This window comes from Miniopterus natalensis, chromosome 4, assembly GCF_054644295.1.
Source record: "Miniopterus natalensis isolate mMinNat1 chromosome 4, mMinNat1.hap1, whole genome shotgun sequence".
NCBI lineage: Eukaryota > Metazoa > Chordata > Mammalia > Chiroptera > Miniopteridae > Miniopterus > Miniopterus natalensis.
In genome coordinates, this window is record NC_142084.1 from 87,873,830 (window position 1) to 87,888,724 (window position 14,895).

Genomic DNA, 14,895 nt, shown 5'->3' on the forward strand with positions numbered 1-14,895 from the left:
GCAAGCCCGCACCGATGGACCTGGGCGAGTGTGCGTGCGTGTGGGGGGCATGAGTGTGTGTGTCCGTGTGCGGGCCTCCCCCCTATTTTGCTCTGTGCGTCTCTCCCGGTGCCCTCCCCCTGCCTCGATTATCTGATTCCCCCAGACTGGGAAGCCGCTCCCTGAGCTGACGCTCTGATGGTATCTGCAGGCGTGTGTGCTGATCTTATTTCTGCCCCCGAATATTAATTCCTGAAGCGGTAGCGATACATCTCCCGGCCGGGACCTACGAGAGGCGGGCGGGGGAGCCACCGCCAGATCATAAGCATAATCATAATACGAAGGGGAGGGAGTCTTCTGCAACCGGAGGCAAGAAGCAGAGGGAGGGAGGGGGAAAAAGCGATGAGTTCGCCAAATACATGGAGCACAGGAAGCTCCGTCTACTGGACTCCTGTATTTTCACAGAAAATGACGCTGTGGATCCTGCTCCTGCTAACCCTCTGCCCAGGGTAAGGTGCGCCCTTTGGGGCTCCGTTTTGTTCCGGGGACGTGGGGGCAGGGGTGGGGATGCGGCCCTACGGAGACCACCCAGATTTAAAACACTCTTCCAGGACCTGGGGCTTTGTGATTTGGGGGATGTGAATGTGGGGAAGGGAGAGGCGGGAGGAGAGAGGAAGGTCACTTTCCTTCATTTATTAACGCATCGCCTTGGTCCGCTGTGTGTTGTGTCTCGGCGTGGGCGCCCGAATGCCATGAGGACTGTGTCTGGGGAGCAGGGCTCTGATGTCCCCGCAAAACCATGTCGAGGTGGCTGTGCGCGGCACGCGGCGTTTGAGGCCATGTTGGAGGCGTCGGGGTGGGGGTCTGCGGGAGAGGTTGCGCGGGAGGTCCTGGCACAGCCGGGAGGTGCGTGCCTGGGGGGGGGGGGGGCTCGCCTCCTGTGCACCCAAGCATTGCTGGCACCTGGGCTTGGGCACTCCTAAGATCCGCTTTGCATCCGCCCGCTGACGCGCAAACACGGTTCAGCACCAGGGACAGCGGCCCCGCGGGGTCAAAGGCAAGGAGGCTTGTGCGAGGCGCCGGGTGTACACGGGGCACCCAGGCCCGCGGGCAGAAGGCCAGCAGAGCCCCGGCGCCGGCCAGGTCCCAGGACCCACTCGGATGACCCCTGCGGCCTCCCTGCGGCGGGAGGGGGCCTCGGGCGCGGGCGGGGGAACCGGCTGGGGAATGCATGGAGGAGCGCAGGTCTGCAAACGAGGTGGCCTTGGTGCAGTGTTGAGAAGTGTGCCGAACCGGGAAAGGGGACGCCAAAGCTGTGGAGCATGCATTCATGCCCTCCAGCCTTGACTCACTGAGTAGCAGGGATGGGAAGGGGGGACGGATGCCCCCAAACCCTCAGCAGGTGTGTGACAGGAGTGCTTTCGCCTAAATTTTTTTTTTAACTTCCTTACACCAAAAGTATCAGAGGAATATTCCTCCAACTATACTTCACCATTTATCTACCCACCTAAACATCCACCACCCCCAGCTACACCCCAGGATTTCCAGCAAGGACCAAAGGCAGGTTAGAGACGCACTATTTATACTACTTGCTCTCTCCTATATTGCTATTTTGAAATAAAGCTCTGTATTTAGGGTAATTCTACCCACCCCCCTACACCCAAGAAAATAAAAAGTAGCTATAGAATTGATCAAGCAATTGCCCTAAGGTTTTTGTGGGAGTTGACACTCTTATATAGTAGTTGTAAGGAAGAGATAAAAGGAATGGAGGTTAAACTGTCATTTTTTTTTTTTTTTTAATTTAAATGTACGAGTTAACTTCTCTAACACCTCATTCTTTAGGGGAGGTAATGGGAGATGCAGGTTTCTGATAAAGAAGAGACTCAGGCAAAACAGGGAGTTTCTAAGCAGAGAGAGGGCCTGCTTAATTCTCCCAGCATTCTTTACACCTTCCTCCTCAACTATAAAAACAGTGCATTTTCATTAAGAACATCAGATTAAGTAGCTTTCTTAGAAGGGGAGACGTCCTTTGACTGGAAATGGTTTGTGGGCAAATACATTTTAGTGGAAGCCTGGAAAAATATTTTTCTATTCCAAATTTGCAGACATGTTTTTCTGCCTAATGTTGTGTGTAGCTCTTAATTGGTTCCAGATATTAGAGAGCTGATAGTTGCTTTTGGATAGAAAATATCATGCTCATATTCTTACTTTTTATGAAACCTGTGGATTAAAATCTACACAAGACATAGGGAAATATGTCTTTCCTTCCCACTCACCTTACATCCATCTTAGTAAACAACTTGGCAGCTAAATAGAGGACATCCTTATGTATTTCATCTCTAATGGTCTTACTTTAACCAAAAAAAAAAAAAAAATGTGTAATTTTATTGTTATTCGTAATAGTATCATATCTAAGATGTCTTACTTTTTGCAACAGTCCTACTTTTTCTTTTCCAATATTGTATAAGAAGTAAAACTTAGAAATGCATTTTAATATTCAATTCTTGGTGTAGTGGCCTAGAAGAGCATTTTAAATAGCTTTAAATAATGGGAGTCGTGTGTCATGTGAACTCTCACATAGGAGTGTCACATTTTCTCAGTAATGACAGAAACAAGTCATTGCAGCTCCATGCAGAGAATTCGATCAGAGTTTCAGTTTGCTGCAATCCCATAAAATAAAATAAAATAAAATAAAATAAAATAAAATAAAATAAAATAAAATAAAATAAAATAAAATAAAAAGCCATTTGTGTGGCTGCATCAGGCTGGCTGTAAATAGGAGGTTTGATCTGAAGCTGATCCTAAAGAAGGACCCCACATCACTGGGGAAATGTGGGATTCTTAGGAGACAATCTGAAAGGGGCTTTCATGGTAAACGGCAATAGAACCACCTAGACAGTTGAAGGGAAAATTTTAAGACATTTAATTGACTTTTTCATTTACATAACTCCAAAGAATAAGTCCCCCTCCCCCTCATTAAACAGACTAAACTCATTAGGTTGTGTTTATGCAAAAACAAAGAGGAACAGAAAGCATCAGAGTGAAAATATTCACCGCTAACGCTAACATCCCTTCTTAGGTGTGGAATAGTTAATTTCTAAAACTCGAAAGCCCCGAAACGGTCGCCTATCTTGTATACAGCCCTGTCATAAGCGTCGCCTGGAGAACTTGCTAAATGCAGATTCCTGGCCCAGGCACTGGAAGATGCTGAACCGCTGTGTCTGGGGTGGAGCCCAGGAAGGTTCATTTTCAACTAGTCCCTAGGCCGCGGTGACGAGAAGTGGCATGTGCGCTAGTCCCTAGGCCGCGGTGAAGAGAAGTGGCATGTGCGCTAATTTCCCAAGTTTGTCACCCTACTACGAGCGCTGTGACGACGGCCACTTTGTTAATGGCCTGAGCAGAAGGAATCGGTTGCACCTCCCAAGTTTTTGCCTGTGTGTAAGTCACTGAGCACGTTACACCAGCCACAGAGAGTCAGGGACAGCTCCAAAGGATGCTAATAAACCGCCTCACGTATGAGAAAACATTGGCTGAAACACAGACAGAGGCCTCTCTTTAAAGGTATGTATGCATGTGTATGTAATTGTATTTTCAAACTACATACACTCTACATACATATATTCAGACATAGAGGTTTTAAAACAAACTTCCTAATTTTATAAACTCTTTTGATGTAACTAAATTCCATCTCAGAGTAAAAAGTGCCTTAAGAAGAAAGAAGTAGACATACAACAAAAACTCATTTAGAGTAAATAAGAGTAAGTGCTAGAAGTAAAGATGTTTTTTTCCTTAGAATAAAATTAGATTTTATAGTATACTTTGAGCGATAATTTTTCAAGGGTAGACTGAGCAGGGGTGAATTTGATTAAATTTGTGATAATCCACCTGTACTTTGAAGTGTTAGCACTTAATTTAAAAAATACATTGAGTTTCAAATTTGTAAATATGCTCTGTTCTTAGCTGTTGCTTGAACAGAAATACTTCAGGTGACTTTTCTTATGAGCTGCTAAACTTTTTTATCCCATAACTAATGTTTCAGGAAAATATTGTGACTCTTCACTGTAACTCTGTTTGCTTACAGAATTAACCTCTACAGACAAGCTTGTTATTTCCCATCTTTCCTAATGTTCCACCTGGTTTTATTTAGAAGAAAAAAAAAACCTGTTCCCTCAGCATATTTAATTGCTTAGTTGTAGACATAATATTGCAAATAGTCTACACTCAGGCAAACATCTACCTGAAGAAAGAAAAAAAATAATCACCAAATATTTCCCAGAATCCAGCTGCCCACCACTCTCTAGACAAAAGATCTGGATCATAAGCAAGAATTTCAAAATTGGCTTTTAATTTCAATAATTAGTGACATAAATGTCTGCTTATATCTTAGACTCAGTTTAGAAGGGCTGGGAACTAATCTTCTCAAAATAATTGAATTACCGAATATTAAATGACTTAAGTCTCTGTTCTACATATTTTAAATTGTGTTTCATGCAAGGATTTCTGCTCAAGTTCAAATGAAGCTAAAACTAACTTTAGAGACTTTATCTTTACTGTAAATAATAGATTACTAAGGTCCTGGCTTTTTCTCACTGTTACAATTTCCTAGCCTTCCAAGACAGACTTTCCACCCTTTAACTACAAGTAGACTTCGCTGGAATGACATACTTGTGGTTGAAAGAAGAATTTGCCATCCAAAAATGTGTCTCTTTTGCATAAGGAATATTTTGGGCTGATTATTTTTAAGAAACAGCAGATGCAGAAGCTCTGAAAGCCAGTAGAAGTTACCCTTTGGGAAGAGGCATTTACATTTACAAGGGAAATCTCCATGTGTAAAGGTGTCTCCCTCCCAGTCCCCGGAACAGGAAGACTAAATCTGGAGAAACTCTTATCAGTGGAGAAGGCAGGGGCTTAAATCTTCATATAACCATACCTCCAGTTTACTCTGCTTTGCTTGATAACCTCCCACATCTGCCATCCCCCCAACGTCATCGTTTGCCTTTAGCTGGAGGTGGTATTTAAGGTGTTGGACTGGACATTCCGGGGCGTTACTCAGTGTTCCTGGGTATCTCCCATGGATGCAGGAGGTTACCCATCTTGTTAAAAATTTCTGTTTGTTTCTCTCCTGTTAACCTGTCTTTTTATTACAGCCAAGAACCTAGAAAATTAGAGGGAAAATTATTTTTCCTCCCCTACATGGTTCTCCAAAGTACTTCTGCTAAAGTTACAGATCACAGGAGATTGGCTAAAAGTTATAATTACCACAGTTCAGGAACTGGTTGATCACCTTGGGTGTCAGCACAGTTTAAGGGCTTAAAATTCAGGATTTCAATTGGTATGGGCATTCCAGATATGATCACCTATTCAGACCGACGTAAAGAGTGTATCCCTCCACTACTGGCTTATAAGAGATCTATGTGACATCTTCAGAGTTAGTGTGGGCGATGAAGGAATTTTCCTCTGCTCTCCTAGGTTCTTCCAGCTGGTCTAAGAATTAAATCTACATGAGACAGATTAAGAGGAGAAAATAACCAAATTTAATTACATACGTACGCATGGCAACCCCACATACACGAGGGAGTCAGAGACCCCACACACATGACAGCTTCCGAGCCAGAAAGGGGAAATGCGGCGTATGTGATATTCTTAACTAAGGGCGAGATGAGGCCCTCGGGCTTCAGAGAGCACTGAAGGGTGACACAAAGGGCAGACGTTCAGTAACTGACAGCGCGCCCTGCCGTACAAATAGGTCACAAAAGGTTACCTCTGATAATTTCCTATTAAGGGCAAGGCCTCTAATTCAAATTCTTCTAGGTAACTGGGGAAAGCGGGGACAGAATTTCTGTTGAGCCCAGAGGGTCACAGTTTGCTTTAGCTCAAAATAATCCACATACCACAGAAGCACATTTTGGGGTGACTTGTTCTGAACCCCTATGTCAGAAATTAACTAGTCACAACAAAATATCAATTTCAGACATTCAAATCTACTCACGTCATACATGCACACACACACTGAACGAACACTTTACATATAAATATTAAAATGTATTTATTTTAATTAATATATATAAATTATGTTTCAAATATATAAAATATATTTTAATGAATTAATACATAATTAATATATATTACATATACTTAACTTTCACTAACATCTGTGAAGTAGTTATTGTCAACCACATTTGACAGATTAGGAAATCAAGATTATTGACAGATTAAATGACCCGCTTAAAAGCAACAGATAATTAGAAGTATTAAATATATGCTTTATAAAATAATAAAGTAATAAAGGAGCATGTGTATGGATAGAGATAGATATAGATGTCTAATGATAAAAACATATATTTGTGTGCGTGTGTGTGTGTCTCCTGGGCTTCCAGTCCCCTGTCTGTTAATGGGTGCCCTCCAGGTACCAGAGCGCAGCTCCCACTTGTCAGTAGCACTGAGTCCCCCAAATAGTTATCAGTAAGATCACCGTGAGCCCCTCCCCGACCTGTCAACAGTGTTGATTGACCTGAAGTCTCTCCTTCCCGTGGTCCCCACCACTCACTCGCCCAGCGCGTCGCACTGTCTTACCCAGACCCCCTTCTCCTCCAGCTGGGCCTCAGAAGGTCTGTCACCTCCTTGCTTTATCTCTTGGGCCATTGCCACTCTTATGTCAGTGTGCTCTTTCTTAAATATGCCTTTTTTTGTATAAAGAAAAGGTGACTTGGAGTTGTCACTCCAAAAAATATTTAAACAAATATATACACACAAATGATCATGAGAACTGGTTATGTTTTAGATCTGTCACTATTTTCTGAAAATTTTGACCAGTTTTTATCCCATCAACACTGTTTTCTCACAAGAGTAGCTAACTCGTCGAGATTATCTATATTTATTGGCGTTAATTTTTATAATTATTTGACTCTATCTTCGGACACTAGAATCCAGAACAGATACCTTATTTCCAATAAGCCCATTGAACAAATTAAAATAATCTATATAATAGCATGTTCTGAGATTCTCAGTCTCCATCAAGCACACCATTCTTAGATTTATCTTCTTATTTTTATTGAAAGCTCTCAGCAGAAATGCTTAAAAAATAATCTGCTGTTTGGTTGTTTTAAGAGTTTAAAAAAACATGTAAAATGGCATTATTTAGATCCTGAACCAATATTATGCTTAGAAAATACATTTTCTTAATGGTTAAGTCTCTGTATATAAAGCATAGCTTAATCTGCAATTCAGTCATTTAGCTTCTGCATGTCATTCCATTTTTAAAGAAAAGATCTTGCCCCTCCATTGAGCAGATTTATAGGGTAATTTGCTGCACTCTTCCTACACAAATCCTTAGAAAAGCGAAAGACAAAATCAAGGCAACTATATTGAATATTAAAATAGAAATAACATTACTACTTTAATATCTGGATATTTATATCTTCAATATGTAGATATTTAAGGTTAATATTTTTAATCACGTCAATTATACATGCAACTGCTTGGATAACTTTGGCATGTGATCACTTAAGATCAAGTTTAATTTCTAGAGGAATAAGAAAATGTAATTTCTAGAAACTGGGGCTTTAATTTTTTTGAGAATGCAGGCATGGGTGCTCTTCCTCTCTATAGCCTTGTGTGTTAGGTGAAGAGGGTATTTTATCAGCCTGATGGCTATAAAGCATGAGAAAGAGCCGAGGGGACTTCCACAGCTCCCCGGATATTATCTGTGAAGCAGGATTTAGCCTCCCCACTTTCATTCAGTCTTACGCCACGCCACACAAGCATGGACACCCTTTTCCTTTCTAAAAGTAAGAAAATAATTAGATTGTTTTGAGATATGAAAGACCTCTTCAGTTTGCTTTAGTGGAGTGTTATTTGCTATTCATTTCTTTATTATTCTCTAGAATAAATATCCTTTAAAGGGAAATAAAAAGTTCTTTTAAATTACACATTAGAGTAAAAATAAAATTTAACTTCAAATCATATTAGCCTCTATAGTATTATGATATGGGTGCAAAATATGGTAATAATTGTATATCATTATAAAACTCATTGTACAACTCTATAGATATAGTGCCACGTAAATGCTAAATAAGTAGTTCTGATATTACACTTTTTATCCATCCATAAAGAAAACCATATGAATACTAAATAACATAATAGAAGGGAAAACAAGGAATTCTTTTTAAGCAAAGATCCTCTGTAATCATTGAAATCCTGCCACAAACCCAAATTTAGTTGTACAACCAAAGTTTACCTAGTGAGACAAATATATACTGAGTTCTGTAATTTATTTGGACATTAATACAACGGCCCAAACAAACTGATTATAACTTGTCAATGTAATCTTGGTAGAAGAAATAAATGAATGACTCTCATTTATGCTATTTTTGGAAGGTTATCGGTCCTTTTTTATAAATTGCTTTTGACATATATATAGAAAACTACTCTAGATACAAAACGTATTTAGGTATAGTGTTTCAGCTGGATCTGTGCTAGGAACTGGATGTATAATTATGGGGAAGCAGAGGCCGTGAAGTCTGCCATCGTGGAGGCTGAGTCTCATGGGATAGCAGTGATCAAAGAGGTATACAAATAATTATTAGATTTTCACTCAGGTAAATGCCACATAAGAAAGTCACATGGTTCTCTAACAGCTCTCCAGCAAAGCGAGAGCAAAGGACAGAGAAACACTTGATAATCCTGCTGAAACTGATCTACAGCCATCTAATTGATTGATTTTCATATTCCAACACTTTTCTTGGCCATAATAGTTTTTGATGAATTTGTTGCCCTCAGTTGCAGAGGTTTTCACTTGAAAATGAATGGTATTTTTTTGAAGAAGAAAAGTGGTGGAAATTTTTAAAAAGTGCTCTGAAAACTATTTTTCTTCAGTATTTTAAAGAATTACCCATGTAATGAACAAACAACATATTAAAGACAATTAAATAAAGCAACATGGTCATATATGACATTATTTTAACATAGACTAACTTTACAAATCAATGGCCAGTCGATGGCATTTTGCTCCACTTACTCTCCTATCCTGTAGGTTTTCAAGTTATATGAGCAGAAATTGTCTGTTTTCCCACCACTGCCTGCAACTGATTTACCTTCTCTGAGTCATTGTCAATCCAATATAAGTAGTCAAAATATAGGGGTAAAACAAAACAAAACAAAACATAACCACCTTAAATATACACATCAGTTGTGAGCTTCAATTAATTTCAGAAATATTAGGGCATGAAAACGTGGATGTAATAGGATCAAGAAACACAGTGAACATTTTGAAGCTTTTTTGAATTAAGTGCAAATACACTGTGTATGACCTATAAAAATATGTACAGAACAATATTTTAGTGCCTCAGTGATTTTCAATATACATTATAATCTTTGGCAGGAGTATAGATCATAGTAATTATATGCTAATAAATTACCAACTGCTTTTTAAAATCTATTAACTATTTTCTTTCAGGTTCCCCCTTCATCCTATTCTATTAGAATAAGCAATCTTTTCATTCCTTTTAAAATAATTACCATTCTAAAAGCAAGGTGTCCTACCCTCGTGCATGTGCGTGCAAATTTGCAAACCTGGGTATTTAATTAAAAACTTTAGAGTCTCTTGCATTTTAGCCATTATATTGGGGCTAAAGTTGTATCTATCAGGCTTGGGGTTTTGTTTTATTATATTTTATTTTATTATTGACTTAAAGAAGTACTTCATGAATTTTAAGTAAAAATCCATGTCAGATATGTGTAATGAAAATATTTTTCCCGTCTTTGGGTTCTTTATTTATTTATTATAAAGTAAAATTTGTTATTTTTTTATTATGGACAGCATTTTCCCCCCTGTATTCTCTAAGAAATTTTTGCCTTCCTTAAGTTTGCAAAGATATTTTCATACATTTTTTGGAAGATTTATAGTTATAGCTTTTTCATGTAGCTCTATGATCCATCTCAAATTATTATTAATTTTATTTACTACATGTTAGAAGTTAGTATGTATTTCTCCCCATGCATTTATCCAATTGTTTCAACCCCAGTTTTTAAAATGATTTTCCTTTACCCATGGGCATTCCTCAGTTACTTTGCCCAAATGTTTTTAGCATACATGGCTAGGCCTATTTCTGAGATATGTATTCTACTCCATTGCTCTACTTGTCTATGCTCATGTCAGCGCTATATGACTTGGATCACTTTACATTTACAGTAAACCTTAAAATCAGGTAATAAATAGGAAATACATTCATGTGTATTCTTTTTTGTAAGACCCATTTGTCTATTTTAAATCGTTCATACCCTTATGTTTTAGAAAATTTTCCAATTTATATCAAAACAAAACAAAAAATGTCCCACTGTATCTTTGTTGTGAGCTTCACAACATTTGTTGAAATGGTGTTGGATCAATAGATCAGTTTAGAAAGTATTGATATTTTTGACCATCTTAAGTCTTTCCACCTACAAACATGGTTTAGCTCTCCACCTGCTCTGGTTTTCTTTCCTTCCTCTCTCTAACTTACTGTGTTTTTCAGTGTCAACATCTAGCACATTTTCCTTAAGTTTATTCTTAAGTACTTTGTGTGTTTCATTCTATTTTAATATTTATTTTCTGAATGTTTATCATTATAATATAGAAAAGCAATTTACTTTATATATGAATGCATAACCTGTGATATTAGTTCTAGTAATTAATTCTAATAGATTTTGTTGATTCTTGGTGATTTTTACATATAATAGTGCCATCTGTAAATAAAAACAATTTCACTTCAGAATGACTTCTTAAACATAAATATGGGTGTTATATTGTTATATTAAAGCTTTGCAATAACTCCCCTTCCTCCCATAAGATAAGATCCAACTGTCTTAGAGTTATAGGCAATATGACCATATATTTATTGTACAAAATGGAGAAATTTTTATAGTGAGAGAGGGCATCATTACGAATGATTATGTCAGAACCACAGGTGCCAACTGGAACTTTCCCAGGCAAACTGGGCATATGATCACTCAATATGGTCCTTCCTGATCTGCTCCCCGACAGCCTGTCCAGCATCAGCCCCTGCGCCCGTCGGACACACGCCATTGCCATCTCACTATATCTCATCAGGTTCCTGTAAACATCAGTCTCATTTTCCTACCTTCTTTCCAGGTACCACTTTTAGAGACTTTTCACCCTTTTTCCACTTTCATTTTCTTTTAAACCTTTTAGTTCATTAATACAGAAATTTCATCTGAGAGATGTTTAAGGATCTGTGAGATATTTTTATTATAAATCTTTCTATTTGTAGTCAAAAAGGAGAGATCACAGTGAACGAGTTTAACTAAGCTAATATTTTTGAAAGCATGACAAAATATTCAATATGAAAAGTGACTCTAAATAGATTTTTTAAAAATTTTCCAATCATATCACATGTCACCTCACCCAAGCTCTTTTATATAATAAAATAAACAGCAAATAAATCAACTCAGTGCCATTAAAAAAAAAAAGATAAAAATAAATGCAAAGTGGACAAATTTCTCTCCTTGTGCTTCAGGCCCTCCTGCCATAAACACTTATTGAGTTCCCAATACTTGTTTTGCACTGTACCGGAGATAAAACAGTGAGAAAAACAGACATCTTCTTAATCCCCCTGCACCTTGCAGTGTGGAGACGGGCAGACGGCAAACAAACAGAGACACTTCTAAGTATGATCAATGCTAAGAAATAACTAAGGAAGTGTGGAGTCATGGAGAAAATCAAGAAAAAAATTTACTTTAGATAGATGATCAGGAAAGTCTGTTGAGTAATGGATAAGAAATTTAGATTATAAGGAAATGAAAAAATTCAGCCATGAGAAGACTGCAGGGAAGTCCTTTCTCATCACTGGTACAGTAGGTACAAGGACCCTGAAAGGAGTAAAAATCTGCTTTTTTTTTTTTCTTTTCAAGAATGTCAGGTAAGTAGAATCGTATAGTTCACTTAGCACAGAGCCTTTAGATTTATCTAAGTTACTGAGGGGCTAATAAGCACATTACAGGATGTTCGACACTGTCCTGGCCGGGTGGCGCTGCTGGTTAGAGCATCATCCTGTGCGACGAAAGGCTGCAGGTTCCATCCCTGGTCGGGGCACATACGGGAGGCAGCCGATCAATGTTTCTCTCTCACATTGATGTTTCTCTCTCCCTCTCTCTCTAAAAAAAAAAAAAAATTAAAAAAAATGTTCAACATTATTAGCCACAGCCATTAGGTAAAGCAAATTAAAACCATCATGTAATACCACCATACGCCTATCAGAATGGGCCACGAAAAATCAGCATTGGCAAGACCAAGTGCTGGTAAGGACATGGAGCAACCGGGTCTTTCTCACGTTGGGAGTGGAAATAGAAAATGGAGAAACATTTGGCAATTTTATTTAAGAGTCAACATATACCCAACGTATTACTTATTTTCAATACATTTAGAATATTTTTGAATTTTATATAGTTGAATGAATATGCATCTGAACAGATGCGGACACTTCATGCCATAGAATCAGCCCTCATTTTCATTCCCTGGCTCTCGGTGGCCTTTAAACTATCCTAAGTGTGGGACAGTTTCCCCTTTTGTCCAGGGACCATGAGAAATACACAGAGATTCTCCCGTCCACCTGTGGCCTCCCTACAAATAGGTGAACTCGTTTGTATATTTGTATGTACTATCTTACCTTCTACTTGCTGAAAGAGGGAACCAAAAGCTTTATCAGTTCCCCAAAATGTTTTATGTTCTAGAGAAAAATATTCCTCTTACAAAGAAATTGAAATTTGGAAGCGAACACGGAGGCACGCCGACAGCACTGACCTTAACGCCAAGTGGGAGACGCTGGCAGACGGAGATTAGTCATATTCCACCCTGTGGCGACGTGTTTTATTATTGCCCGGTATTGTCACTTAAGTGCTGCGTTTTTCTAGCTGCTCAGGTATTCGCCTCCTTAAGTAGACGGGAGGTGTTGTGATACCAACACTGCAATTCGAATGTCTTCCCATCTCTGACTGCTCCTCGCACAAAAGCATCTAAAATACATGCCGATCACCTGAAGCACCAAGGAATCGAAATCTGTAAGGAACTGTCTCCCAAATTCGGCCTCCTTCACAGCTTTACTTTTCCAAACAGAAGACAGCTACAAAGTAAATACAATGAAACTAGAACAGTGTTACCATGCTGCAATTATATACTGTTTTCTACCAGAAGTGCTGAGCTTGATGTTGCTGTCCTTAGAAATCAGGTTAGCAAATTGGAAAACGTGGTTAAAGGCAAATTACAAATATAATGAGACTCTGTCCTTAATATAATTGGATGTGCTGAAGAAAATTTAAAAAGGGAAACATTTGCTAATTATATGTTTTCCTGTCTTTTGATGCTATGATATGTGACACTTAGAATTGTCTTGGGAGCCAGGGGCAGGTATCCTCAGCTTTGGGGAACACTAATATGGGGTGATCTTAATAGTCCATAAGTATTGATGGCAATCACATGATGGTACTTTATATAGGCAGCTCATTTTAATATTAGCTATAATTCTTACATACGCAGATTTGTAAAGAATGAGTCTTACCAAGATAATTTTCACAAACATTGAATCTTTAAAAATAACCCATACTCTCATTGATTCACTTCATACTCTGAGAAACATTCATGTCTAATCAAGCGCCAGGCACTTGCAAATGTTTGGAAAACGACACTGTTGAAGACAGAAACACTTCTTGCCCTTGGGGACCTAATAGTGTTCTACTTTTAAGGCTCACACCTAAACCTATTTTTAAAAAACACTTTTGCTGTTATTATTATAGGATAAAATGTATAAAAAGTGCATAATACATAAATATGGTTCAATGAATGATCACAAATTGAAACCGAAACCTATATAACCACCAACCTCGTCTGGAAATAAAATATTACCAGCATCCCAGCAAACATCCTCAGGCCCATCTCAGTTCCTTGCCTCTTTCCCTTCCCTTGAAGTGACCATCGTTCTGACTTTCAGCTCTGTGGTTCAAACTGGCTTGTTATTAAATTTTACAAAACAGAAACACACTGCATGTGTGCACGCGCACCTGCGTGTAGCAACTTTTGCTCAAATGTTTAGTTTTCAGATTCATTCTGCTGCATGTAGCAATAGCCCGTTATTTTGTATTGTCATATATTTCAGTGTGTGAATGCACCGTATTTTACGTATCAATTCTTCTGTTGACTTGGATTCCATTCATTTCTATTACCAATGATGCAACTAGGAACGTCCTGTGCATGTCTCTGAGTAGACATATGCACGCATTTCTTTTTAGAATAAATCTAGGGATGGCATTCTTCACATATAGGACACCCCGGTGCTCCGCAGCAGCAGATAGTGCCACAGTGTTGTCCCTCCAGCAGCGTGGGAGTGCTAGCTGCTCTGCATTCTCCCACTTTTTTAATTAAGAAAGGTTAAAACAAACCAACAACAGCAACAAAGCTACGGTGCACTACTAACCAGGAGAAAGGGGCTTCCGTCATAACCCTAGAATGTGACCTCTTTCCTGTTTACACCCCTTGGCCCCGTGGATGTTGTAGTTGCCTTCTCCACATTCTCCTTCCTCACTGTCTTCATTATCCCGGTTTTCATTGGTATTTGTGAAGCCCATGTGCTTTTCGGGGGCGATTCCATCTTTGATACTAGTGGTGGGGCATAAAATTAGGCTAAAATAATTAATACAGTCCCATTCTGTAGCAATAGATGTCAGTTTCAAAGTATTTGGGCTAATGATACACAAGATGAGACTCAGGCTTTAAAATTTTATATGCCAGTGCCTCCCAATTTAGTTTGAATGTTCTGATACGTGCAATAAAATTGATCTTTGTTAATCACACGCATTTATTTTATATGGGTCATTGGTGATGGCTAATGAGGTGAACAGTTTGCATTTTACATATTGGAATATATAATT

General features: G+C 38.9%; 1 protein-coding gene across 6 annotated transcripts in view; it reads left to right on the forward strand.

Moving 5' to 3' along the window:
* Positions 1 to 381: 381 nt before the first annotated feature.
* GABRG2 (gamma-aminobutyric acid type A receptor subunit gamma2) overlaps positions 382 to 14,895 on the forward strand; it is a 71,570-nt gene continuing 57,056 nt past the window's right edge. For all 6 annotated transcript variants that reach the window (XM_087816099.1, XM_016213990.2, XM_016213991.2 and 3 more), the window contains exon 1: positions 382 to 488. In XM_087816099.1, coding sequence (XP_087672225.1) covers positions 382 to 488 — 107 coding nt within the window. The remainder of the gene's footprint in view (positions 489 to 14,895) is intronic.